This window comes from Montipora foliosa, chromosome 7, assembly GCF_036669935.1.
Source record: "Montipora foliosa isolate CH-2021 chromosome 7, ASM3666993v2, whole genome shotgun sequence".
NCBI lineage: Eukaryota > Metazoa > Cnidaria > Anthozoa > Scleractinia > Acroporidae > Montipora > Montipora foliosa.
The window spans coordinates 31904610-31932109 of NC_090875.1; the positions used below are offsets into that span (position 1 = coordinate 31904610).

A 27500-nucleotide genomic window follows, 5' to 3' on the forward strand; every position below is an offset into this window, starting at 1 on the left:
GTTTAATAAAGATCTACAAAATAGTACTATTTACAGAAAATAGCTTGTTAAAAGAATAACAAAATAATATAAAAATTAAAATATCAATCCATATCATCAAACTTCTTATTTTCATATTAAGTTTGTTTTCAAATTAATAGTAATTGTTCCTTAAATGACAGAAAATAAAAGAATAGCAATAACAATAATAGTAATAATACTAAAGTACTAAAATCTTGCTAATCCCTTATCAATTTCAAAGCCCCCACTACTCCCAAATGTGAAGATTATTAAAAGTTGTAATCCTAAAATCTTGCTAGTCAGAAATTCCTTATCAATTTCAAAATCGTTATCTGTATGTTTAGAGGAGCCCTCAGCGTACAACGTGAGCCTCTCAAGCATGGCAGCGCAGACCTCAAGAGGGCGAATGAGAATTTGGTGCGAATCCAAGACATTGCATTACAATTATCCTCTCCCTTCTCAGTTGACAAAAGTTGAGCCAGTCTACTGTGATACCTCTTGCATTCATCTGCCATTCTTCCAGTGGTAGTAAATACCAGTGGAGTAACGGAGCCTTGTTCGACTTCTAGCACCCTGCTGGCGTACATTCTCTTCTTCTCACTCTCGTGCTGATGGTAAATTTGTTTTGCAGTAAGGCCTTAATAATAATAATAATAATAATAATAATAATAATAATAATAATAATAATAATAAGAGGAGAAGGTTGAAAAGTACCAGGAACTAGCATTTGAAATCAGAAGGATTCATGGAGCTCTTGGAAGCATATCGAAAGGTGCTAAGACCTGGTTTGGAAAGCTAGATGCACCTGACTTTCTTGGAAGTGTACAATTATTGGCCATTCTTAGAACTGCTCACCTGTTGCAGAAAGTGTTGTTTCTCTAAGCTACGCGGAGTTGCTGAGACACAATAAACATTACCCAGTAGAACACCCAACAACTGGAGAGAATCGAATAATAATAATACTAATAATAATAATAATAATAATAATAATAATAATAATAATAATAATCTTAAAGAATTTCAACCGTTGGTTAGTTCTAGCTAGTTAAAACCAACGATAATCTGAACTTTGGAACCCTTCAAAAGGCCTGCCTCCTAGGAACGGCTAGGATTTTGAGATATGCACTGAACATCTTAAGTTGTGGGTGGCAACTTGATACTCAGTTGAACATAACCAGCTTTTCAAAATCAGTTTAGCTATGAGATGACAAATAATAATATTTAATAATAATAATAATAATAATAATAATAATAATAATAATAATAATAATAACAAACAAGAACAAAAAGAAAAATCACATTTGACAGTGAGCAAAACAACCAGTTTCAGTTTCAGATTCAGTGTATTTACTTGGAAATGCTATGTTGCTTTACACCAAGGTATGAAAAAATATAAATAAATAAAAGAAAAAATAAGTTTCAAACGGAAAATTAATCGCTACTATAGCCTCGAAACTAGATACCTAAAGGCATTGACAGATGAGGTGCTTGCTACAAACTGTGCAAAGGCAGGCAGACTATTCCATTCGGGTATGGTTCTTGGAAAAAAAGAGAATTTATAAGTGTCTGTGCGGGGAGCAAGAATGTTATGCTTTTGAGGATGATTACGGCGGGTTACAGTTTTACAATAGCTTAAGTGGTCGTTGAAGTTAATAGGAATTAGGTTATTAACTATTTTAAACATCATATTAAGGCGGTCGCGCTTTCTGGCGCTGGATAGTTCAGACCAGCCAAGTTCCTTAATTAGGGCAGTGACACTGACATGACGCGAATATTTAGCGAGCAGCACGTCTCTGAACCATTTCAAGCTGATTGATGTTTTTTTAGGTGTACGGGTCCCACACACTGGAAGCATATGATAACGTAGGTCGAACCGATTCTCATTTCATGGATAATTATTCTCAAAAAATAATGGCCCTCGGTAATTGACAAAATCACGTTTCACGAGGGAAAAAAAAAAGGCCATTTCAAATTTCACGGAAAATAATAAAGGCAATTCACGGTTCAGGAAAATACCCTTTATCACCCTCATTCTTGTGCTTAGTTTTCCCTTATCCCCTTCAGCGAGAAAATTGACAAAGACTTGTAATCTTACCGAATAATGTCTTCTTCAAGCATCGACTTGCAATCAGTGAACGTCCAAGGCAAAGACAATAAGTTAATTTCCTTGCAAAGCTCAGTAAGCACTTCGTCGAAAACGCCTCCTAGAACACTCTGATTGTAGTCTTGAGGATTAAAATCAACCCAGTGAATTGGGAAAGTAGAGTTAACGACGTTTTGAACGAAAAAATAGAGAAGAAGACAGAACGATAACCAACTTTACTTACAACGGCCATCTTTCTCCTCTTTGCTCGGCAGACAGTAGGACAGGTTGCCGCGCTTTTTTACCGGCGACAGCTGCCTCGATTCTAAGTAAACCGAAGAATATGTGGACTGGATCCCAATTCCCGAAGGAAACTCTGTTAGTTCCCAGCCGCCCATCGTCCAAAAGCATAACAAGTTCGCAGTATTTTCCTTGAAAACGTAGGAAAAAACCCACAAAACCTTTTTTTGTTTAATGGCACTAGTCAAACGGGATGGTCAACAATCTGTCGCTATCGTTCAACGTTCGAGTACCGATGAAAATAAGAGAAACAATGTGAAAGTTCTGGATGAAGAAACTTACGTTCAGGTACGTAAGAATTATTTAAGTCTTAACTTAAAATGTAATAAAGGCTTTCCGTTGGCGTTTGCCAATTCTGATACAGCAACGCAAATCATATCACCACAATTTGATCAACAAGAACCTGATTTTTAACCTTCGTGTCCTAAAGTTCCAATTTAAAACTTTCTATGATCGGGACAGACGTTAACATGACGTCGAGGTATCAATAATCATATTAATTATATTAAGACTTAAGTTTATACAGACATGGGCTCAGTTTTTCCGAAGCCAACCAAGCTTTGAGTTTTGCCCGTCAAAAAGCCTTTCATTACCTAATTCTGTGCTGATGGAAAACAAATTGTGTAACTCAAAATTGAAGGCTTAGAATCTTAACGAAGATATTTTTGATCAGTTATATGTAAATTTACCGGTAACTGCTTTATCAGTGGGACAGAAATCAATGCCTGCTTTATGACCCCTTTGTTTCCTGTAATTGTTTCATTTTTCCAAATGCAGTACGCCAGGGAAACAAGTTATAGTTTTTAAGGTCATTTGTTGTTAATACAAGACATGAAATTGAAATCAAAACTGTGTACAATTATGGTAACTCCTTAAAACTTCCAAAAAATTGTAATCCAAAAATAAAATACCAACTTAGAACATAATGTTCATCACTGTTTTTGGCACCATGATGATGGCTACGACAAATTGCAAATGGGCCCTGAATTCATTTATTTTTATTTTTTTTGTAGTCCTTGAATAAAATCATTCAAAGAGACTTCTTCCCAGAGCTTCCAAAATTAAGAGCACAGCATGAGTACCTGGATGCTGTGGAGCACAATGACGTGGAGAAGCTGCGAGAAATATCAGTCAGATATCAAGTTTCTCAGACTCCTGCAAGGAGCTGCGGGTTAGGTAAGTTGCATATTGTACAGTGATAAATAATTTTAGTGAATGAATGTTTATTTACGTGCACCTTATGAGATAAGGAGGATTTCATTATGACAACTCTCTCAGAGGAAGAAGCATTGTTTCCAGTGCAACCACTGCCATCATAAAATCACAAAGTGTGACCCCCAAATGATGCTCTTTAAGTAAAGATTAACTGCTGCATTTACTCCAAGCTAACCCTTCCCTTGTTGTTGAATACATACAGCAAATGCTCAGACTTACAATAAAGGGGCACTTGTCAAACTTGAGCATGCATCTAATTAGAGTCAATTCTGAACATAAGTGCATCACCATGATCAACTATCATCAGCAAGTAAGTATCATAATGGGATAATTATTTGCTGATAACAGCCCAAGTATCCTTTGGATATCCTAGAAAGGGGATCTACCACTTTCCTTTGTGTACCAAATGGCAAGATTTATTAAACTTTGGATTTTTAACTGTTGGAAGTTGTAAGCCTTCAACACTGTACCTGAGACTCAGGGAGACATACAATGAAGAAATATTGTCTTGATGCCACTTCTCTGTTTTGCCTTCTTTAGCTTCTCCTGCGACATTTGAGACTCCAAGTACAATCCAAGGAACACCAGGACCATCCCACACCGTTCCAGGCACCGAAAGCAGAGAAACTGTTGAAGCTGCAAACAGCTCAACTAAGAATGCACCAAGCAAAAACAAAGATGAATCAGACTCGACTTTGGATAAGTTCTTGGCCAAAAACACGAGTGAAGACAATGCCTCGTTTGAACAAATCGTGGAAACATCCAGGCAGAAACAGAGAGAAAAATATGGATGGCTCTATGATAGAGAAAATGAACAGACAGAAAGAAAAGAACAAAGACTGGCCTTGCCAGCATCTGAAGAAGGAGATCAATTTAAATACGAGGACAGGCCAGCAATGATAGAAACATGGAACTATACAAACAAAAATGCACTTATGTATTACCCTGCAGGAGTTGATGCATCCGTTCAAGAGAAAATTGATGGAAAATTTACGAAAAGACAGGAAATTGTCCATGCAAACAGCAGGTTTGGCAAGGATCCATTTCCTGAAGAGTCCTGTGAGGACAAGTTAGCTGCTGCAGCAGCAACTCGTGTGGCTAAACAACAAGGAAAGATAGGGGTGGATGGACTGGTGCAAGGGAGCAATGAGACACCCAAGGTTAAAGGGTATGGTTTTGTGGCTACACCGTCACCTGTTCCAGGTATGTAAATCCTATTTTTTTCGTTTGTTTGTTGGGGAAGTGTGAAATCTTGATTATGAAGCCAGTTCACAGAGTCTGACACTGCTTTCCTCACACACCACTGGTAGCTGTGGCACGTCTGACCGCCACAGCCTGTAATCTCAATCTAAAAGTAGCAATTTCAAAAAAGATGGTTAAAAGTCCCAACTGGTCTGAGGAAAGCAGTTTGTTATTTTAAGAAGTATGGTAAATGTACATGTATGTGTAATTGTTAATTATTTTGCTGGTTGGGAGGTCCATATACTTTGCGAAAAACTGTGACCATGGTCTTGAAATTGCAGCCTCGGGAAGCTTTTTCATGACCAAGGTCACAGTTTTTTGCTATATGGACCGATCCTTAGCTGGTAAATTATTTATTTTTTCCTCTCTCTTTCTCTTCCTCTCTGAAATCACTTAAGTAATTGTTGACTTGTTTTTTGCCTGGTGGCAATTCCAAGCCTCTTGTCCAACAAAAACCTGTTTTGAAACTAAATTTTTTATGTAAACAGATTCAGGTCAAAGTCATGATTGGTTTAACTGTTGTTTTGTTACCTCCCAATCCATGTAGGTCGAGACAGACTAGAACAAGATAGCCTGCATCACAGACAGTAATAATAATAATAATTATTATTATTATTAAACCCTAGTCTTAACTGAGGTTCTATTACCATCTGCAAGCCAGACTAGCAAAGGACTCCTGAAAATCTGGCTATCAGTGAACGGAAGAATTATCTTTGATTATACACAGATGTACATGTAATATTACTGTACTTATTTACCCTGAAACACTATTGTTAGTCTGTATTGGAGCTCGATTGAAACCATTTGAACATTGTGTGGGTTGAGAATAGTTTCTGGTCAAAGTCAATTTATAAGACAGTAAACATGAATCATATTTCTGAATGGAAGAGGAGCATGCTGTAACCACCAGTTCAACTTGGGACTAAAATTTTCAAATCACCAACAGACTGTATTCATAAATGGTGGCCAATAAAGTGTTCTTTTGTCTTCTCGTTAAGGAGACCAACTAGCCTTGCGCCAATTTCTTTTGTATTCTGTCCATGGAAACGAGGCTAGTTGGCCTTAGTAGCACAGGTGCAAATGAATAATTTATTGCCCACCATTTATGAATACGTTCTATTTAAACTAATTAATTGACAGTTATATGTTATAATATTCAATTTTCTTTGCCTTTGTTTTGCTGTTGATAAGGTGTAGATGCATCACCCCTCATGACTTGGGGCAGTATCGAAGGCACCCCATTTCGCTTGGATGGTGGTGATACACCCATTCCAGGTACCCCTGGTCCCACCTTCAAAATGCCAGAGCCAAAGAGAAGGGATCAGCTGGGCCTGGCATTAGCAGAGAAAGTCAGCAGACAACACAGGGAGAAAAGACGACAAGCACTGGCCAAGGCTACTGCTTTGATAAGTGGGTAAGAGACTAAAAAGTGGATCTGGGCTGATGATTGAGAGAGCAAAAGACTGGGATTCTTATATAACCCACTTAACAACAAAAATAATGAACATTCCTATTTCAAAAGACATTTGACAAATAAAATAGGTTGCATAACTTGCCGGATTTTTAATCATGGAATTATTTCAACATGTGCAATAAATAAAATTAATGGTTGCTTCAATGTGTTTCGGCTGTAAGTTGTATGCTGACGAGAAGTTTAGACTTACTGCTCCACTGTGTCTCACTCTTACAGTGACTTGACGAAAATTAATATTGTACCAGTTTCACAGCTATCTAAGGGTAAAAGAGATCCTCAACTGCAACACCTTTGCCTTCAAGCTCAGTACAGAAAGAATAGTACCGGTAACAGTAATTATTGTGCCATTTAAAGGATAATGGCCAGCGGGGTCTTTCTATTGCTGTGATCTTCTTCCTTCCGTGTAAACAGCCTCTTGGTATCTGAAATGCATGTGATGAATGACCCTAAATGACATCAGCTGTCCTTATGTAACTGTGGGAGAAGGTCTAGGGTGGGGTGGGGGTGGGGCTGTGGGTGGTCTATCTGGGAAGTACTCTCACTACTCTAGAGACCAGGTAAAGTTTTTAGCAATTTGGTTCAAATTAAATAACAATTGTCTTGCGTAAGATATTTAAATGGAAAAACTAGTTTTTTTTAGTGGAATGAAGTGCACTTGGCCTTCACCTTGATGCAGACTTTTCTTTTTGTTGAAGGAGTCCCAAACACATGAACACAGTTGACCGTCTTGGCCAGATGTCACCAGCAGCACAGAGATTAGCATCACAAAGATTAGGAATTAGAGCAGGGACTGACAAATCTTTGCGAGCAAGTTACACTCCGTCACCCGCTCATCAACCATCAGTTGCGAACACACCAACTCGTTCCCAGCCGTCAACTCCTTCTACATCACAGAATTATAATTCAGCACCAGAGATTGTGTCCCTCACAGACAACTTACTTAATTTGCCCAAACACTGAAACAGTTGTATTATCTGGCACAACCTAGCTGAAGATGTAAGAAGAGTCGACAGGGCACTTGAGGCCTTCTATACCTAAACGTGCAGTCTCCACTGAGTGATTCCAATCATTGCAGTCAATCACTAGTACAGCAGAATATGCTCATTGGTGATTGGCTGATTTTAACCCACTTTCCTGCTGTCTGTTTTTAATGTGATCAATAGCTGTGAAAATTGAAACTGACATTCAGAGTTTGCACGCAAGTCTGTAAGTGCAACCATTGAAGCTGGACTGAGATAAAAGAACATCAGGACTTCAATTTTTTCTGATGTCACCTCAGAATCTAAAACAGTCCAGTATGTAGCGATCAGAAGTGGAGGAATGAACCTTCCCCCCACCCCCCTCTCCTTGGGAACACATGTTATTCTGCATTTTGACTGGTTGATAATAATGCATCTGTTAATGCAACTATAATAACATGGCTTTTGTCAATAAGCAACAGACTCAGATTTAGGGCTGCATTCTGTGTAATTTCTCATCCTCAAACACCTCTCACCAAATTGCATTTTCACAGTTCAATTTCCCTGCACTACATTTGTACGCAAAAATTGCATGGATCACCTCTACATGTACATGGATTTTTCAAGGAAAGACAATAAGTGCAAGACGATTGACTGGCCACAGGGTTTAAAACCTTTTGAAGATGTTTAGATGGCCGTACATAAAAAATATTGTTGATCAATACATGTATAATTATTGATGTCCAAGATTCTGAAACTTCACAGAGCATTCAGGTGATGCAACTAGTTCTCTCAAACTTGCCATATGTTTCAATGTTGATGCAGTCTTTCTAGGATTTGCAATCCTTGATGGCAATCTGGTGCAGGTTTTATCACATGACTGCAATATTAAATTGTAGTTTATTCAAGTTTTCTTTTCTTTTAGTCTTTCTTTATCGAAATATATTTTCTCCATCCTGTCCGCTGCTCAGAATCAAGCATCTCCCCGGGATTTGGTGGAACTTGAGGGATCTCCTGTTTGAACAAAGATAATTTTGTCATTTTCTTTTATTTGAGAAACTTATGAGTTCCTGGTAATACACTTCTGCTGAAAATCAATGCTCCATATAAAAGTTGTTGGTTCTAAAAATTGCTGGTGTGTTCTGACACCGGGTTACAATACGTTGGTATTTTGGCTAAACTAATCCTTGCAACAAGTAAAAAGCGAGTTCATTTCCATGCCCTGAGAAGAAGTCAGTTCACCATACCCACAGATGCTAACAGTAGGCTTCTTAGAAATAATTTATTTTCATTCTTTCATTCTAAGAGCCCAGTTGTCTTAAAGACTAAGACCTCAAACACTAAGCAATCTTGTAACAGGAGGCTGAATATCTCAAAGCCAGGTCATTTAGGTCTGAGAAAATGATGCCAAAGACTAATTCTTTGATTAATGCAGTATGTCCGAAATGCAGTGCGTCATCTATAGTGTATGTGCATGGCAGCCATATTGGAGGACCGAAACAAAAGAATGATATTCCTTTGGGGAATAAATGTTATTTTTATGCAAATTTCTTTAATTGTTTTAGTCCAACATGGCTGGCGTGCACATACTCTATAGAATACTCAAGTTTTAATGGTATGAAAGCCCAAACCTATAGAATAGCATGCTGTACACACAAAATGCAGTCTGAAATCCTTCTATAAAAAAGTCTTTGCATTTTGCTGCACAATTGATAAAAAAAAACTTTCAAAATATGAAGCATCCTTGGAGACCCAGGGGCAGATCGTGGAAGAGGAAGAAGAGCCCCTGTTGGCTCTTCCCGCCTTAATATGCTTTTTTTCGTCACCATTTTCTTTCGCCCACTCTACTTCCCCTTGCCTCCACGATCTGCCCCTGGGTCTCTGAGGATGGATTTGAAGGAAAAAAGGAAACTACATTTTGTTTGTTGTGACAGTATTATTTTGTGTGAACCAAAGAATAACTTACCATACTTGGTCTGTAATATAAGTGAACCATTTGACTTCCAGCCAATGCTGACGCCAAACTGGCTGCAAGAAAAGTTAAGTATCTGCCCCACGACACTCCGGCAGGCATCATAAACAATCATGAATCTTCCTGTTCTTGTTGTCGTCTTTCCAGTTGTCTCTGTGATTCCTTTCTAACGTAAACGTCATCTTGTAATGAAAATGCACATAATAATCATCAGGATAGAATTTTCAGAAACTGAAGTTTTAATTCCCTGATTGTGGACCAGAAACTGAAGTTTTAATTCCCTGACTGTGGACCAGTGATTTGCCCTAAGTAGTCTCAAAAGAGAGCCTTGGCCAGTGGCATTGCAATAATAACTCTCATTGTTGTAATGCCACCGGTCAACTGGTTTCTGATCATATGTTCTTTAAGCATTGACATTGTCCAAGCTTGTTAACAATAATATGGTTACGGTTAATGGCGAATCTTCTTGGTATTGTCAGGACACTGGTGCAAACTCACCAAGCTGTGTTGAAAAGTGGGAAGGGACCTGGAAACAAAGGAGTTAGGGATGGGAGGAATTCCTATAGAAACACTATGTCTTTATCATGAACTCCTGCGTCCACAGTTCTCGTCCCTTCCTGCCTTTGGACACAGTTAATCTACCACATTGCTTCCTTCACACAAAGCACCATTTCACTTAAATAATGCAGGTCATATACAGGTCTTTACTTTCCGGTAAAATCAAAGGGACTCAATGAGACAATGAATTTAACCTGGAAGGGGAATAACGTAAATAACAGATAGGATTTTCCAAGAATGCAATATTACAGCTCTAGATATATATATAGCATTGCATGCAACTGCCGACTGATTGGCTCAGTTGGTTGAGCATTGGACAACTGTGCAGGATGTAGCAAGATCAAAACTCTGGCCAGACCAACACTTGGGATCTGGAGACATTTGATTGGCGTCCACACCTAAATTTTAGTTTCTAAATATGAAAAAATGTCATTAAGGGGCGCGTGTGAGTAATGTCCGCTGTAAATAGTGAGAAAAGGCTTGTAATAAAAGCAGTTATCAGTCACACATGCACCTCAACAACATTTTTCCAAATTTTGAATGTAAAAATTTAGGTGGACATCAATCAAATGTTTCCATGACGAATTAAAATCCTGCCAAGACAATGGTACTGCTGTCATGGAAACATTTGATTGACACCCACCTACATTTTAGTTTTGAAATAGGAAAAAATGTCTTTGAGGGGGGCGTGGGACTGATAACCACTATTATAACTGAGCGGAGGTATGTAAAGACATCTGCAAGTCAGGTTAGGCTCTCTCTCGTCTCGAATAAGGGCGATATAACGTAGGCCTCGTCTCACAACCTTCAATGTTCATAACCCTGTGGGACGTAAAAGAACCCACACACCATTCGCAAAGAGCAGGGCTTGGAGTTCCCGGTGTTATGTTGTGGTCAATACTATTTCACTTACAGAAAGTTTCTTTTCCAATTCGGACTTTTATCATAAACAGCTCAATTCCAGCTCCAATCACAAAGAAGAGCGGTAAAAACTTATAGACACCAAGGCGCCGATAAAAAGCTGATATTTTTCTCTGCAACATGAGCTAAACTTTGTGTTCATGAGAACTTGTTGAGGACGCCGCCATGTTGAAGTATTAGATACACCTTGTGCAGATTATTTCACGTGCCTTTTTCTGGTGTACTAACCGCTGGTTCTTACACAGCAGTCTCACTAATTGAAAAATGTAAACAGTCTGAAAACTTCTTCAAAATCACTTCATACACCTGCGATTGCCTGAAATATCATGTCGCAAAATACTGGAAAAAGTTTACGATACAGTCCATATTTGTAAGTATAATTTTTTGTTGAAAAAATACGGATTTGTGGTGCACAGAACGTCTTTAGGCACAGCTGGGAATGAACAGAAAAGAATCCCTTCATGTCGGATCATGTCGTTTTACAGGCGTGGCTTTCGCAATCCAGACGCTTGGATTGACCTCTTTGTTTGTTTTCCAAACCAACTTTTTTTCTAAATTTTATGTAGTTAACCCTTGAACGCGTCATTCTTGGAAAAAGTAAGATCAAGACACGATCAGCAGCGCGAAGACAAGATCGGAAAAAATAATCCCTCATGAGCATAACATTCAACACTTTTGAAGGGGGAGGGGGGGGGGGGGGGGCAGAGGGCCGCCATTTTACTGCGCATGCGTAAAATTATTTTTTTGGCTTTGTAGACACCTTTCAGAGAAGGCAGGTATCTCCTCATTCAGAGGCAATCGCAATATTGACCACTGAACCGCAGACAACTGCTCAACAGATCAACACAGAAATACATATTCAGGGATCAAAATAACGGCCGGTCAACGGACATCATCCTCTCTAAAATGGGTTTTGTCTGGTCAATTTCTTGGATAACTGGACATTTTGTCCGGTCGTTTTAAGTTACATATGATGTAATGCATATTCAGGTCTTGTCTGAACAAAAACAGATTTTGTCCGAACAACTTGACTGGCGCCAGCCAGGAAATTATTTCAAGCCCTGGTAATGAAGAATTGTGTGCATGACCAGAAACAAGATTTTTGTGTTTTTGTTACATGCAATGCAAATTGCCCAGTCATCGTATGACTTGGTAATACATCTTACTGGGCTAATTTCTCTCAATATTGTTAAGAAAAAGGATGAAATATTTCAAAATACCGTTGTACTAACTTGTAAAGCATCTCTTTACTGGTTTTGATTGGAGTCAAAGCTTTTTAACACCAGTTTTAGATGTGAACAACTACATGTATTCTACGATCACACTTAATCATGTCATGGAATGTGGACTTCGGACTATGGAATTGAACTGGATATTGACCAAGATATTGTAACATCAAAAATCCATGAAATACTGTGAATTTTGAAGCAAATTGGCTAAAATTCCTTCAAAAAAAGGGTAGGCTACCCGTAGCCTCTTGTTAAGTTTAAATTCTAAATTAACACCAGTTAATAATTACGTATTTAGGAAGATCAGTGAGGAAATGTTTTTCAAGAAGTTCAATCCCTGCCTTCCATTAGTTTGCACTTTTATACCAGTATTAGATAGTCCAATTGACAACCAAGAGAATTTACTGCTTAACCAATGGTTAGCAGATGACAGGACAATGCAGAGAAATCACATATTAATTTTTTTTAAATTTTCATTGCAGTGTGAAAGATTTGCAAAATGCAAATCAAGATGGTGTTGTTAATGAGGAGGATGTACCGGTAAATATCAAGCAAGAAAAAGAGTCCAGGAAATCGCCAAAGAAACCCAGGCAACCAGTTAAAAGATTTGGAGATATGTCTGAAGAAGATGTGCTAAAACGAACTTTACCAGAACATCTAGGATACAACCTGGATATACTGTTTGTAAGTTTGAGATAATGAGAAAAGTAATCTATTTTAATTGAAATATTTAATTTAAAATGCAATTCCTACATAATAATAATAATAATAATAAGAATAATGATAATAATAATATAATATTAATAATTTTATTATTTTTATAGCGCAAGATTCATTAGTATATGATCTAATGCGATTTACATTTACATTAGTGTATAAAATTTTATTATCATTTTGACTAGTAGTAATTAGAATAGTGTTGGTGTAGTCCTGCAAGGTATTCGACTTATTTTTGTTAGTACGCTGATGCAGTTACTGTTATTAAAATGAATATTTAAAAAAATGCAGTTTGTGCTGTAAGTCCTTTAATTATGCAATTCAAGTTCATGAGAATTGTTAAATGCGTAAATCACACCAAACTATTAATAAACCAATTTTTAAAGCATGCTCAGAGTTCTTTTTGTAAGTCACATTAACACAGAGCTGGGACGTAAATTCTTGGCTTACTATTGGACCATCAACAGTGTCTAATGAGCTGCAAAGCCTTTAAGAAGAATGCAAGAAATGAACAGGGCTTAGGTTTATCTATATTATCTAACAAGAAAAAATTGTACTTAAGGAGTATTTCTTGAACTTTCAAGTCGAGCAAATTAAAATAGGTAATATTGAATAGGCAAAAAAAACAAGTTGCCATGGTAATCTTATAATCATGATGATGATGATGATGATTATTATTATTATATTAATCTGCACTAAATATGTATATTTAACAATTATTCCATGAGCGCGCGTTGGATATGAGATGGTAAATAGCCATCGAGGCGCGTAGCGCCCAGTTGGCTATAACCACTCTCATATCCAACAAGCGCGAATGGAATAATTGTTTTATTAAATTCCTTAACTCCAAAAGTTTAGAAGTACGAAATACGAGCGAAAAAAGAGAGAAAATCCTAGCAAAATCGAAAAAAGTTGATGAAGATGAGATGTTGTGTAATAGCTCGTGGTCAGACAGACGCAGGCTCATCACAAAAACATTTCTTACCTTTTCGCGTATCTCTAAGCTTTGAAATTGATCCAAACCACAAAAACGTTTTTTTTTTTTTGCTTTATACCGATAGAAATTTCGCTTTCTGGCGTAAAAATTTTTAGTTTAGCAACGCTAAGCGCAATCATTTACCATATAAGGTCAAACTAAGGTATATGAGCTGATAACGGAGATTGAGTGAACCAATCACAGCACGAGAATTGCATTATCCGAGGTTGAGAATTTAATAAAAGAGGTTAAACCTCGTATACTTATTGAATGCAGCAATAAGAAAAATACCCACACAGACCTACATGACACAACCTGTTCACTATATAGTGGAAGGAAAGTACCGGTATATGCAGTACATTGTAGAAGATTAAAGACTAATAATTTATTGATTCTCTTACAACACAGAAGAAACAAATAAATCCCTCCCAAAAAATATGTCTTAAATAAAAGACAAAAATACTCTTGTACATGTATAGGTGAAACCCTAATAGTAGCTACATTTCACCATCTGTTTCTCACTATCAAGTCACCTCTTTAAAAGTGCGTACAATAGACTATATTCATAAATGGCAGCCAACAAATTATTCTTTTGTCTTTGTGCTAATTAATATCATCCTCACTAGTGTCACTTTGGAGCAAAAATCCTTTTGAGTTTTGTTCACGCTAACAATAATAATATTATAATAACTTTATTACTTTCCAAATTCTGGCTTTTCAAAGTAATTACAATATTCAATAAAATATCTAAAACTATAGAACAATGAGAAATGATTAAATGTTTGAAATTCTCAAAGTAATTACAATATTCAATAAAATATTTAAAACTATAAAACAGTAAGAAATGATTAGAATCATATTTATATAACAAATTTGACAAGAAATTTGATATATGTTAAAATCATTGAAAGCTTCTAACATTCTCTTTGTAAATGACGCATTAGTTCCTTTTTGAATAATGCAATGTTTCTCATCTCAGTGAGACTTCCAGGTAGGTTATTCCACAGAGAAACCGCTCGATAATAGAAGGTTCTTTGGCCTGCGGCCGTTCTGTATCCTGGGATGTCCATCTTATTCTTATTCCGTGTGTCTTTATTGTGGATTTCAGACCTCTTTTTGAACTTTTTGGCAACAATGCTAGTGAGGATGATTAACATACATGTAGAGACAAAAGAATAATTAGTTACCATAACAGCCATTTCTGAATACAGGCTATGTTTAGGGTCATAATGACAACAAGGCTTTCTGCTTCCATCCTAGGACCTCCCTATCTCTCTCTCCTACCAGTCTATCTGCACTGTTATTATTATTATTATTATTATTATTATTATTATTATTATTAGGGGCCATTAAGCGCATTGCTGATACAGTTGGTTTCTCCACTCAAACCAGGTGTTTCAATTATTTAATTGAAACACCTGAATTTAAGAAAGATGATAGTTTTCATTTGCTGAAGGCCAGGTAAATATCAGTGATTTAAGTAATAATAATTACATCTTTATTGAAAATTCTCTGCACTGATTACATGGTTGCACTTGAGGTGATTACCGGTATTGCGGGGTAATCACCTAGAAGCTTTTTTTGCCGTTTCATTTAGGTGACAAACAAAGAAATTATTCATTGTTGTTGACATTAATCAGTGAATGTCAGGATGAGGGAATAAAAACTTCGGAGAATAATTATTGCTAGATAAAAACCAACACGGAGTCATAGATGATTATCGTGTATTAGTATCACCCATGTAGTGGACTAATGCAAATCCTGCATTTTAATTGGCTATGCTACTAGAGGACTATTAGTAATAGTCCTCAAGTAGCGAAAAGCAAGACACTTTTTCTCAATTTATTCCCAAATAAATATTTCTTCAAATTGCATTTGCTAACTTTATTATTGCCTGTTCTGTCGGACTTAAAGTTGGGTGATACTAAAACAATTAGACCCTTCGCCTTCAAGCCACCACGGGTCAGTAGTCCAATTTCGGCTACGGGTCTAACTGTTTAATAATCAACTCAAGTGCAACAAATCAGCCCAGAGAACTTTCAATAGTCACCTATGTAATATATTTATACTATTATAAAATATTTAGACAATGCCGATGTCTGGCCTGAATTTGTTGCAGGTAGGAATCAATCCTGGGTTAATGGCTGCATACAAGGGACACCACTATGCCGGAGCTAATAATCACTTCTGTAGGTAAAATTTAGGTCCTAATAATTATATCTTACTTGAACTTTTTTGTCATATTTTCATAACATCTCGTTAAATCATGTCCTAATTTTGATGAGATCTTTTAAAGCTAAAATTAACTGTGCAAAATACTGCCCCTTAATTTCACCCAAAATTAATAGTCCCTTAAGCCACCTAATCTGCATAGCTGGCAGGATATTTTATTGCAGCATTATTTACACACATGGGAGTATTATAAATCGATGGTTGCTTCTTGTGTTTTGGCCACGAGTGAAAATCCCGTGAGTGAAACAATTGCTTAAATAATGTTCAGCTATAAATTGCAAGGGTCACTTCCATTCTCCCTTTAATACATTTTATACAGTACCTGCTCTTGAAAAGCATACATGTGCATTTATTTCATTCATTGAGTCCTTTCACGAGAACACGAGCCCAACAAATTGACCTGCTCCCAACTGGGTGGCTTCATAGCTGAGAGTTGGTAGATCTCGAGGGTTGCACCGGCATCGCAAAGGTCATGGGATCAAATCTGTTGAAGCCACATGAAATTTTCAGGTGTCTACAATTGCTTAAATTGTCCAGATAAGTGGGTCACTGTCTAGTTTCATTAGATGTGAATTTATACTGATATTCAGAAGACGACCACATATGTGCCAGCAACAACAGTCATTCAAACCGAGTCTTGATTATTCAACCAAAGTGGACACTTGTCGCGAAAATGTTGAAATGAAAAGCTGAATAAAGTCTTCGGAAACCAGGAGGGCAATTAGACATTTTTCTTCGAGAAAAAGCCGCGACAAATTGAAAGTCTGCGTGTAAAATTTTACACGTACTGTGAAGAATTTGCGTGTAATTATTTACATATAGTTTCGTGTATTTTCTTACTCTCGCGTAACGCGCGCGTAATTTGCGTGTAAATTGCGCGCAATATGGCGGACTTATGGAGGCTCGAAAGGGTTTTCAGCTGAGCGCGCGCGCGTAAGCCACACACGCAATTCGTAAGCTGCTTGCGTCAGCTTATGATTTAAATGGGTCACGTGAAATAAACAAATACCGCTAATTTCGCTTACCTTTCTCCAATTCCTATATACATAGCATATAAATAGACATCTCCTATTCACGAAAACTACGAAAATTCTACTTAAACGGTTTAATAGTTACTTAAATCCGTTTGTGTTGACCTGTAGCTCCACTCGCGCGCGGACTCGAATGAGCGGGTGACGCATGCGTAAATGCTGATCTTGTAACCCCCTAATTTTTCCTGATTTTGCAACTTTACTCGTTTATATCTCTGCTTCTGGACGGTGAATTTTTTTGATTTTTTGCATGTTAGCTTAGATTAATTTAAACCGTTTGTCTTTCAAATTTAAAAAAAATTCTGTAGGTGAAAAAAATTATTAGAGACAAAATTCAAAAAACCTTATTTTTCTGAAAAACTGACCTACAGATTTTGTTGAATTTTAAATATTTTAGAGAGTATTTCTAACATTATCTGGTAACGATGAATGGGAAAATTTCACCGTCCCGTTTCTTCAAAAAGGACCACATATGTTGATTTTAAGGCTCAAAGAAATGCCTAATATCGTTGCCATGGTAACATTATTTTGGAGGAAAACATAATGTGAGAAATCTACGATAGGTACTTTATACCCCGGCCAAATTTCGTCTTGATATGATTGCCCTAACTGTATCTAAGGACAGAATATGTTTATTTGTTTGAAAAAAGGAGAAACTATTTCGAGCCTCCTTAAGCGAATGATACGCGCGTGTAATGCTGCTATTCCTGCGGCCAATACAGTGGTTCATAACACATATAGCCAAAACAAAATCTTTCATAAATTTAGTTCTCTATTCTTCTAGCATGACAAAATAATTCAACAGGTCTATAACATTAATAACATTATTGTTTGATCCGTTCTGTTTCTGTTATTTATTCAGGGCGGTGTTTGTATGAGTCAGGGTTGGTGCCTGAGCAATTAACGTATCTTGATGATGTGAGATGCCCATCTACATATAGTATTGGCTTAACCAACATGGTGGAACGAACCACTAGAGGAAGTGCAGACTTGTCCAGGTGACATTTTTCTCCATATTCCAACATCCCGTATCTCATGATGTACTGACAGTTGGCAAGAATTACTAGCACTACATGTAGCTTGTAAAGGGAAATCCTTGCTGATGTCATTCTTTTACCAGTTTGCTTGTGAAGGTCATAGTGCCTTTAACATATTGGCTTTAAACGTTCAAAGACTGTTAAACTTAAGCTTCGCCTTTTTCCTATTTTTTCTTTCCGTGATAATCAGCGAAATATTATCCACAAAAAGAAAACAGTACTAATAAATTTATTAGTTGGAAAAAGTTAGTGTTATTAAAGCCAATACATTCTTTGGGAGTAATTACATAATACTCGGCTAACGCTTCCTCGTTCCCGGCTAAGCGGCTACGTGGCTACTGAGTGGCTGAATGAGTGAGTGACTAAGCAAGTACGCTGTTAACGTGCCAATGTTTAAACTACGTGGCTACCCGACGATCATCGCTATGGAATGCCTTGTCTTTTGTGCGCTTTAGCCCTATAACTCCCAGTGGCCACTAATATAGATGTCACTCTGTCTGACCATAGTTAATAGTTATGGTCTGACGCCATACGATTTTACTCGTTAATGGGGGGCCCCGTCGGGCCTTTAAAAAGGGTTAAGAGCGATGTATACACTGGGGGTTTTTCTACCATTGTAGATGATGTAGCCCCGAAGCCGCAGTTTGCTCGTTTGCGCGTATCAGAGTAGCCTCTTTGCCACAATTTTTTAAGTGTTTTGGAAAGGCCAGGTATTCTACAGTTAAGCCATTCTGTAAAACTGGACATTTTGAAGCAGCAGTCGTCACTCAAGATCACGTGGTAGATCAGTTTCAAATTTTGTGAGAGCACAGGAGCCCATACTGATGGACTCCTGGAGAGAGCTAAATGTGAGGTGTAACACATTCCATCTTCTACAGTTCACAATGCGAAAACTCCTCATGTTGACAATTTCAGTCCAGCAGTATAGCGGGGCAATTGTCACCAGTGAATAAGGAAGGTAGTAGGTTCGACTCTTGTTCGGGAGCGCTCGGATTTGTTCCGAATATCCCCGAATCACCATCTCCCACGAGTCTTTTGTACTTCAGTCGTAGAACATCCGAACTATTAATCGGAAGGTCGTAGGTTCGACTCTTGTTCAGGAGCACCCGGACCTCGAGTCGATATTGCTCTCCAACGCGAGGCTCTCTCCGCCCCCCTCGCTTTGGAGAGCTTGTTCGCAGGCTACTTCAAAGATTTCCTTACTCTTTCATACCAATAGACATAATCGGCTAACTCAGTGTTGTACCCAATAGGCCTTTCCCATTATATTAAAATTCAGCTTGATAATGAGGCAGTGAGGACAAAAACAAAGGAAACTGGATGATATGAAATTTTTTTTGACATTCATTCCAACGTGTTTCTATTGTTTTTGTCCTTACTGCCTCACTATCAAGCTGAATATTTGATATTTCGAGAATAGCATATTCAAATCTCCCGGGATTAAGATTCTTTCTGTATTGTGTTTGCATGGCAATGGAGCATTCATATTTAAATGATATGGAAATACCTGGAACAAAACGTTTTATTCCCAAAGGGATTGAATTGGGTACAACATTGAGTTAACCGATTACTGAGGTCAGGTCTATGGACGTGGAGAAATCGAGAGAAGAGACAGTACTAGATAATATTGGTCCTCTTATTAAACAACAAAGAGAAATTCGGTTGAAGTTAAACTGTTAAGAAAGGACCAAACAAGAGTTCTTTTTTCTTTGGAAATCATTTCAGAAATCGAACCATCAGGAAAAAAGGGAATATTTTGTCGGTCTGTGTACCTGTAACGTCCAGTGACGTTGTCGGAAACATCTCCTTTTGGTATAACACCAAACAAATCACCTGCTTTTACCACGCTCAGTTACAATGTATTGTTTCAACAAAGACTGCTTGAGTGACATATCAATTTCATTTGTTAAAGGAAGGAAATGAGAGATGGAAAAGAAGTACTTATAACAAAAGTGCAGAAGTATAAGCCATTGATAGTGTGTTTCAACGGAAAAGGCAAGTAACGATTTTGATTTACAAATGTTTTCATTTTATTAATTGTAATTTTCCTCGTTGGGGAAAATGTAAAGAAAAAAGACAAGATATATATAATTACGATGTAAGTGAAACATAATGAAAAAGCCAACGAAAAAGCAAAATATCACGCATGCGCTGGGAATTGTCAAAGGAAGATAGAATAGACGTACGTTTCAAAGCAAAAACAAGATTCAGTCTGAGTCGAATTCTTAATGAGCGTAGCGAAAACTTTTTTGAGGCTTGTCATGTAGATGAACAATATTAATAAGAATGGTTTATTTCGGTTTTCCAAATTACAGAATAGGCTCTTCGTCCTAAAGAAACTAATTGATAAATCAAATCAAATGTTGGTTTTTGAGGAGAGGGAAAAACCGGAGCCAGTCTCCGGAGAAAACCCTCTCGGAGCAGAGTAGAGAACCAACAAACCCAAGCCTGGGAATCGAACCTGGACCACATAGGCCGGAAACGAATCAGTCTCACCACTCCGCCAGCCTTGCTTCCCCAGTATTTTGAGGATCGGCTATGTTCGCTCGAAATTATCGTTTTCCTAAAGCTGCCCTTTTTTTATTTAGGATCTTAAAAATAATGCTCGTTTTGCGCGTTTTTTTAAATGCGCATGAAGGAAATCAACGAAGGTGATTCATAATTCTGTGTGACAAGCATAACAGGTTTCGTGTCGTGTTGCATGTTTCTTGAACCGATTCGTTTTTCCAACAGTTATATACGAGCTGTTTGCGGGTTCCAAGTGTAAAGTGGGGCGTCAAAAGGATCCAATTCCTGGGACGAACTCGGTAAGTGAGTTGAAAAAAAAATTGATGTTATAGCTTGAGAAACCAGGACGACTCAAATACCCAATGTTTTAACTCAGTTTGTTATGGAAACCATTGATTTTTCCCTAAGATGTTTTTGACCAATCTTGAGAGCTTATTTCAAGTAATGGTAATATATACAGCACATGTCATAGAGCGAGTTTCAATCGAGGGTCGTAAAACCAAAACCAAAGTTATTACTTAGGCCAATCAAAAAGGACGGAGACAATCCAGTAAACCAATCAAAACTCGAAGTAATTGCACGTAGCCGACAGAAAGCGCGGCAAATTGTGCACGCGCGAGCCACGATTGGTTTTGGTTTCACTTCTGATTGGTTAAAAAAGTGGCGCGAGAACTTTGAACCAATCACGGATTGAGGTAATGCAAAACCAAAGCAATTCGCTAATTACTTTCGGCACAATTGAAAACCGCTCTATCAGTCTCAGGACGGTTTACAATTTTCTGAGAGATAGACCACCAACACTGGGAGTCTGCTCCCTCTCTCTTCACCAATGGTGTGTGGGTTCTTTAACGTCCTGAACAGTGTTGATTAACAGAGGTAGGGTTGTGAGACGGGGCCTACGGTTTATAGTCCTTATCTGAGACGACTTTAAAGTGTAACCATTTGCAGATGAAATTTTTCTCAGCTATTTTAACTTCCTCAGTGTTGGTTCTCCGACCTGGGTTGTGAGCCTGCGATCTCTTGCACGAAAGTCCGATGCTCAACCAACTGAGCCATTGGACGTCGGTAAAATGATCGGAACAAGCCGGAAATCGTCAGTTTTACGGAGAGCTTCGGATCTATGTCTGCACGTGACCGGAGTCTCCGAGAAACTCTACGTAGGAGAACATGCGTCGTAGGGTTTTTATAGCCAAAAATGGGCTATTTGAACCTTACGGCGCCTGCTCACTCCTCGTGCTAACATGAGTGCACCAATCAGAGACCCTTTTCATTGTTCTTTACGAAAACCAACGAGAAAACGCTTTGTTTCAGGGTTCCCCTTAGTTCTTCTCTTCCTCAGTCGTGCGAAAAAGAGAAGAGCTCTGGGGTCGAGATTGTTATTTGAGGGTGATTGAGAAAACTGTAGTATATGTAACTGACGCTTGACAATTTTTCTTGATTGCTTAACTAGCTATTGTTTCACAGTAGATCCTAGTTACAGTTTCAAAGAAATTCTTATAGCTTTTATGTTGCCTTAAGCAACATTTTTTAGTCCTTTCTCCGTCCCTCCGTTTCTTAGTTTCTTCGTCCTTTTGTTCGTTCGTCCTTTCGTTTCTTTGCTCCTATGTCCTGGACATTACTAAACCACGAAACACCGAAACACCATGTATGACCCCACCATGCATTGCGTACTAGCCAACAAAGGTTGAATTTTGAGATGAAATATCGTAAAACGCCATTGCTCCTAATTCATGGAGATTAACATTAGGATTCAGATTAAGATAGAGATTAGAAGCAATAACGTTTTAGGCCTAATTTAATAGGTCTATTTAACAATTATTCGCCGAAGGCGAAGTGATTATCGGTGAATATTCACCGAGACGAAGTCGAGGCGAATAATTGTTTTAGTATAAATAGACAGGTGATTATTTCAAAAAAGAGAAAAAAAAAACATTCCAACGCGAAATCATCTTCACTTACAGTGGCAAAAGGACTACTGGCAGCCATTTTGTCCGTCGAGGTGATTATCGGCTGATAATCCGAGATAGCGAGCCAATGAGAGCGCGCGATTTTGTATAATCACCTGTGTATTTATACTAATAATATTTAATCTCAAATCCAATTTTTTTCGGTTTAGTGTTCAATGTATAGTTGGGTCATGCATGGTGTATTGGTGTTTCGTTTCGCAGTTTCGTCGTTAAGTAATGCCCCTTTGTCCTTTCCTTTCTTCATTTCTTCGTTCGTTAGTTAGTTCTGTCATTGAGGCTCTACCACCGAGCTATGTAAATTACCACTTTTCATCAATTCTGTTAGTATGCAAGACGCACATTATCAACCACGCCTCCCACCTCTGTGACCCAGGCTCAACCCTGACCTCGAGGTCGTATGAGGTCGTCCATCATCGTATGAGGTCGTCCATCTCAATCTGACTGCGAGGGTTTTTCTCAGGGTACCGTCCGGTTTCACTCCCTCATCAAAATCGACTTTCAGTTATTAAGATCCGGGCCGCGGATACCCCCGAAATGGATAACCTCTGGTATCCGTCCCTTTCATTGCATTAAAATGAATAAAGTTTTGTTTCTTCTTCTTTCTTGAACCTACAATAAGCGCCAAAAGTGTTGAGACACTCTCCCTTTTAAGGAATCTCTGACAAACCCCTCCCCAAAGTCTTTCCATCTAAACCCCTCTCCCCCCCCCCCCCCCCCAAACGGTGTTGTTTTCTGATCGCCAACTCTTCCTTTTTCCGTTACCAACATTGAAGGGGGGAGGCGGGGGAAGGAGTGGGGAGTGCAATAGGCTAGTTTCGAATTGTGCAGTAACAAAAGAACAGAGTCGAGGTTCAGGGGAATAATTTGCATTTTCCTTTGTTCTGAACAATACAAAATGCTAATTATTCCCCTGAACCTCGACTCTGTTCTTTTGTTACTGCACAATTCGAAACTAGCCTATTGGAAAATGTAACGTTAAGGTGATTTTTTCCCTAATTTTTGTCTTCCCAGTTCAGTGTCCCAACTATTTTTGTCGCTTATTGTAGTTTAATGACTTAGCTCTTACGAGTGTTCTAAACCCATTGATGGAGCTTCCGAACTAGAAACCAGATTGCTCCGAATGCATATAAATGGTTCAACATTTTTCCAGTCTTTTCCCAATTTAACATCGATGAATATCAAGAGTCCATCACCCAAGATTTACCCAAATTGGCCTCGTCCACACCAGTGCCAGAAATGTGTCTATTTTTTAACCAAGTTTTGCGGGAAAATAAACAATAGCGACACTCACCGTTACGTCACCTATTGTTATTAATGTGCCAACCAGAAATCTATTGACTGTTGAAAAAAGGATTTTTTTGTTGTGGCTGGGAAAATTTAATTAAATTTATAAACAGTAAAGTATCCTGTAGAGCGTTTTCACATGACGTCACGGCGGCCATGTTGGTGTTCCAAAACAAAGAAATGGCGGCCATGATGTTGTACCAAACTAATCCTCCGGGAATTAAACTCTATTTTTATGCAAATACTTTCTTTTGTCTCAGTTATCCAATATGGCTGCTGGTCACGTGAGTGAAAACGCTCCATAGATGGTTTTCACCTGACGTCACAGCAGCCATGTTGGTGCACAGAACAATACACGGAGAGAAACGTCTTTTGGAAATTTTGACTCCTATTATAATCATCATCATAATCATGAGCCATAATTTGCTGTTGTGTTATGCATCTCATCGCGTGTGGTTGAAAACCATCTATTGACCAAATCGGCCAAATGAATGTTGTTCCCAATTCAAACTCTTTGGGAATAAAATGTTTTGTTCCAGGTATTTCCATATCATTCAAATGTGATTGCTTTATTATAATGCAAATTTTATACACAAAGAACCTTAACCCCGGGAGATTTGAATTGGGTACAACATTTGGTCTATTGTTTATTTTCCCGCAAAACTTAGATACAAAACAGCCTCTAGAGACATCAATAAAAATGGAGAAATGTACGACTTGTAGGTGGAGGGAAAAAAGAAGCTAATGAGAGATTGTTTGCTTTCGTTCACTAACATGGCAGCAATGACGTCACGTGAAAACCTCCAAAAGCGAAGACATCGTTGACGTCACCTATAGTCATTAATGTGCTAACCAGAGCCTCATTGGCTGTCGAAACAAAGGGTCTTTTGTTTGTATGGCTCGTACATTTGAATAACAAAAGCAATGTTTGTAAACAGATATCATCCCTATTCTGACGCTTATGGGGACAAACCTGATACCAGACTCTTTCTCTTGGATAATATGACTCTTGTGAATACATGTCTTCATTCATTTACCGTACCTGACAATTCACCATTTCCTGTATCATTTAGGTTGTCTACGTCATGCCATCTACTTCCGGCAGAACACAAACTTATCCGCGTGCAAGCGACAAGCTCCCATTTTTCTTGGAACTGAAAAATCTTCGAGACGAATTAAAGAGCAACAGCTCGGGACATGTCAGTAACGATGGTGGACAGAAAGACAGCGAATGAAAATATAACAAAACAAAATAATTTTATTTAAATTGTATTCTCATTTGAAACTATTTATAACATTTTCTTTTCGTGAGAAGGTAATTAATTACAGCGAATAAATTATCTCTTATGCGTGGTGACGTCTGGCCAGATAATTTCTTCACCAAGCCTCGAATTCGAAATTTTAGCATGAGCTACATCCCAAAGGAACAAACTTCTAAAGAAAACCCACGTGCGAGCAGTATACACCTTATTCCAAAATGGCTGCCAATTTAATATTCTCTTGTTGTTATTCAAATTAGCCCTTGATGCCTCGTTTTAAGCGTAAAATTCAAAAGAATATTTTATCTTGAACGAGGCAACAAGGGCCAATTTGCATCCGCATAAATCAGCGGCCATTTTGGAATAAGGTGTATTGCATGTCTAAATGATGTGAATAATTATTGTGCAAACGAGGCTCTGTGGTGAATTTTTGAGCATATGACGTCGTCATGCATAAGGCGTATCAATGGCAATAAGAGAGGTCATCTGTAAATAAGGCAATAACTAATAAATTGGTAATCAGTAGTGTACCTCGACTGATTGATTATTTGTCCACTGAATCAACTAATGACACTTGCGCCAAGAAAGATAAGAGAAGGAAATAATAGCTTTTATTTTATTTCTAAGAGGGCACGGTCCGGATTTTCCTATCTCTTCCCACGGTCATGGTAACGCTTTCAACAATAAAAAAAAGTGATTTCAGAGGGGAAGGGAGAAAGAAGAAAAAAAATAATAAGTTATTTACCAGCCAAGGGTCGGTCCGTATATCGGTTACAGTTTTTCGCTAGACGGACCTCCCAGCTGGCAAATAACATATATTATTATATGACTAGCTCCGTGAGCGGGCAAGATGAACCAAATCGCGCGCTCTGATTGGCTACCCGAGCGGGCAAGATGGAGCGATACTGCCCGCTCGGGATTTCTCGCTTGGTCCCGCAAGATCAAAGATCATTTTTTGGTGTTTTAAGTCATATAATAAATCCTTTATTGACCAAGATTGTTCGGTCAAGATGACTGGATATTGGCCTCGTTCTTTTTTTGCGTGTTTATGGACCTCGACTTCGTCTCGGTCCATAAACACGCAAAAAAAGAACTTGGCCAATATCCAGTCATCTTGACCTCACGCTTGGTCAATAACCCATACTTAATTAGCAAAAAAAGTGGCTATGCACGTGCTGCACGTGCGTTTGATATTTTGGTAAATTTGTCGTTGTTTGATTTACAGACTCTCCAATTAATAGAGCACTTGTCCCAGTTAAATAAGCTTGAGTGAATTTGTTTATTTTTATTTCGTGAATAGGCATTTTTTAAATGCCAAATATTCAGCTTGATAGTGAGGCAGTGAGGACAAAAACAATAGCAACACGTTGGAATGAATGTGAAAAATATTTACACTCACTGCTTCACTATCAAGCTGAATTTTAATATATCGAAAGACGATTTATAGGAACAAGTCGTCATGCGATGTGTGGTAATTTGTTGTTTTAATGTAAACGAACAAGAGATCATATTAAAGGTTAGGGATTAAATTCTGATGGCTCTCTGATATCTATTTTCATCAGCTCTATGGCCTCATCTCGTGATAGCTTCAGCGGCGTCGAGAATGTAAAGTTTAAAAATACATCCTGCAGAGTCATATGTCCATTAACGACAAAAGAGACAAATAAATTCAAGGACAGTTCAAAGTGAAGAACTTCCGGGAAGCATACGCACTGAGTATTTCTCACGGATTGTGAGAGTTTCAGTCAAAGGGATGTACTTGTCGGGGTTTTTTTTTTGTCTAGATAAATTAACACTTTAAATACGAATTTTCGAAGCAAAGATAGTAAGAAGTTAAGTAGCGAAAAATATAAGCCGCTTAAATGGAACATATCCTGTGCTTCGACAGTCTGGTTGCATCGTCGGTCGAAGTTTCTCCCAAAGGTCAAGCTGTGGAGAGTATTTCTTTATCGAAGACGCTTTGCTCGCATTTTTACACTTCTGTTTTGTCCTGGGACTCTCCGAGTGAGGCTTGACGGGGCCATGACATCATGAACTCTTGTCATTGCCAGAAATTGACTGATGGACTATGACGGTGCCAAATGATTGAGTAATTGATTTTTTTTCCAGCGTACTTTCGACATGACGGAGCACTTACCGATTATTAGAGATATTTAGCATTGGGTGCATGAAAAACGGCAAACGTCAAACAGCTGGCCGCTGAGCTGCTTGTCAAAAAAGTGTGAAAATCCTAACTGATTCCAGCTTTCTCCCTGTTTTTAGAACATGCGCAATAACAGGAAAGGAAACGATCTACAAATATTTTTGCACTTTGGCCATTTCAGCATACGAAACGTCAAGTATAAAATAAAATTATATTCATAACCGCTGTTTGTTTTCTTTTCCTGCTGAAATCGAAATGGCCTATATTTAAGTATCTAGTCTTCTTGCGTTGGAGTACTAATTACGTGATGAGACGGCCATGTTGGTCTACAAAACAATAGAAAATGGCCCCACAAGCTTTGCATAATGAAGTCAAATTTAATGCATTGTTCTG

General features: G+C 38.1%; 2 protein-coding genes across 2 annotated transcripts; both read left to right on the plus strand.

Moving 5' to 3' along the window:
• Positions 1 to 2487: 2487 nt before the first annotated feature.
• Positions 2488 to 8673, plus strand: LOC138011817 (splicing factor ESS-2 homolog). The gene is made up of 5 exons (XM_068859031.1): positions 2488 to 2671; positions 3397 to 3559; positions 4139 to 4801; positions 6032 to 6254; positions 7010 to 8673. Exons 1-5 carry the CDS (start codon positions 2558 to 2560, stop codon positions 7272 to 7274), a joined length of 1428 nt encoding a protein of 475 aa, XP_068715132.1. The 5' UTR covers positions 2488 to 2557; the 3' UTR covers positions 7275 to 8673.
• Positions 8674 to 10973: 2300 nt separating this feature from the next.
• On the plus strand, positions 10974 to 26515 carry LOC138010699 (G/T mismatch-specific thymine DNA glycosylase-like). Its single transcript, XM_068857676.1, has 7 exons — positions 10974 to 11094; positions 12436 to 12637; positions 15766 to 15835; positions 17772 to 17907; positions 19859 to 19941; positions 20680 to 20753; positions 24779 to 26515. The coding sequence occupies exons 1-7, from the start codon at positions 11051 to 11053 to the stop codon at positions 24938 to 24940; spliced, it is 771 nt and encodes a 256-aa protein (XP_068713777.1). The 5' UTR covers positions 10974 to 11050; the 3' UTR covers positions 24941 to 26515.
• Positions 26516 to 27500: the final 985 nt, after the last annotated feature.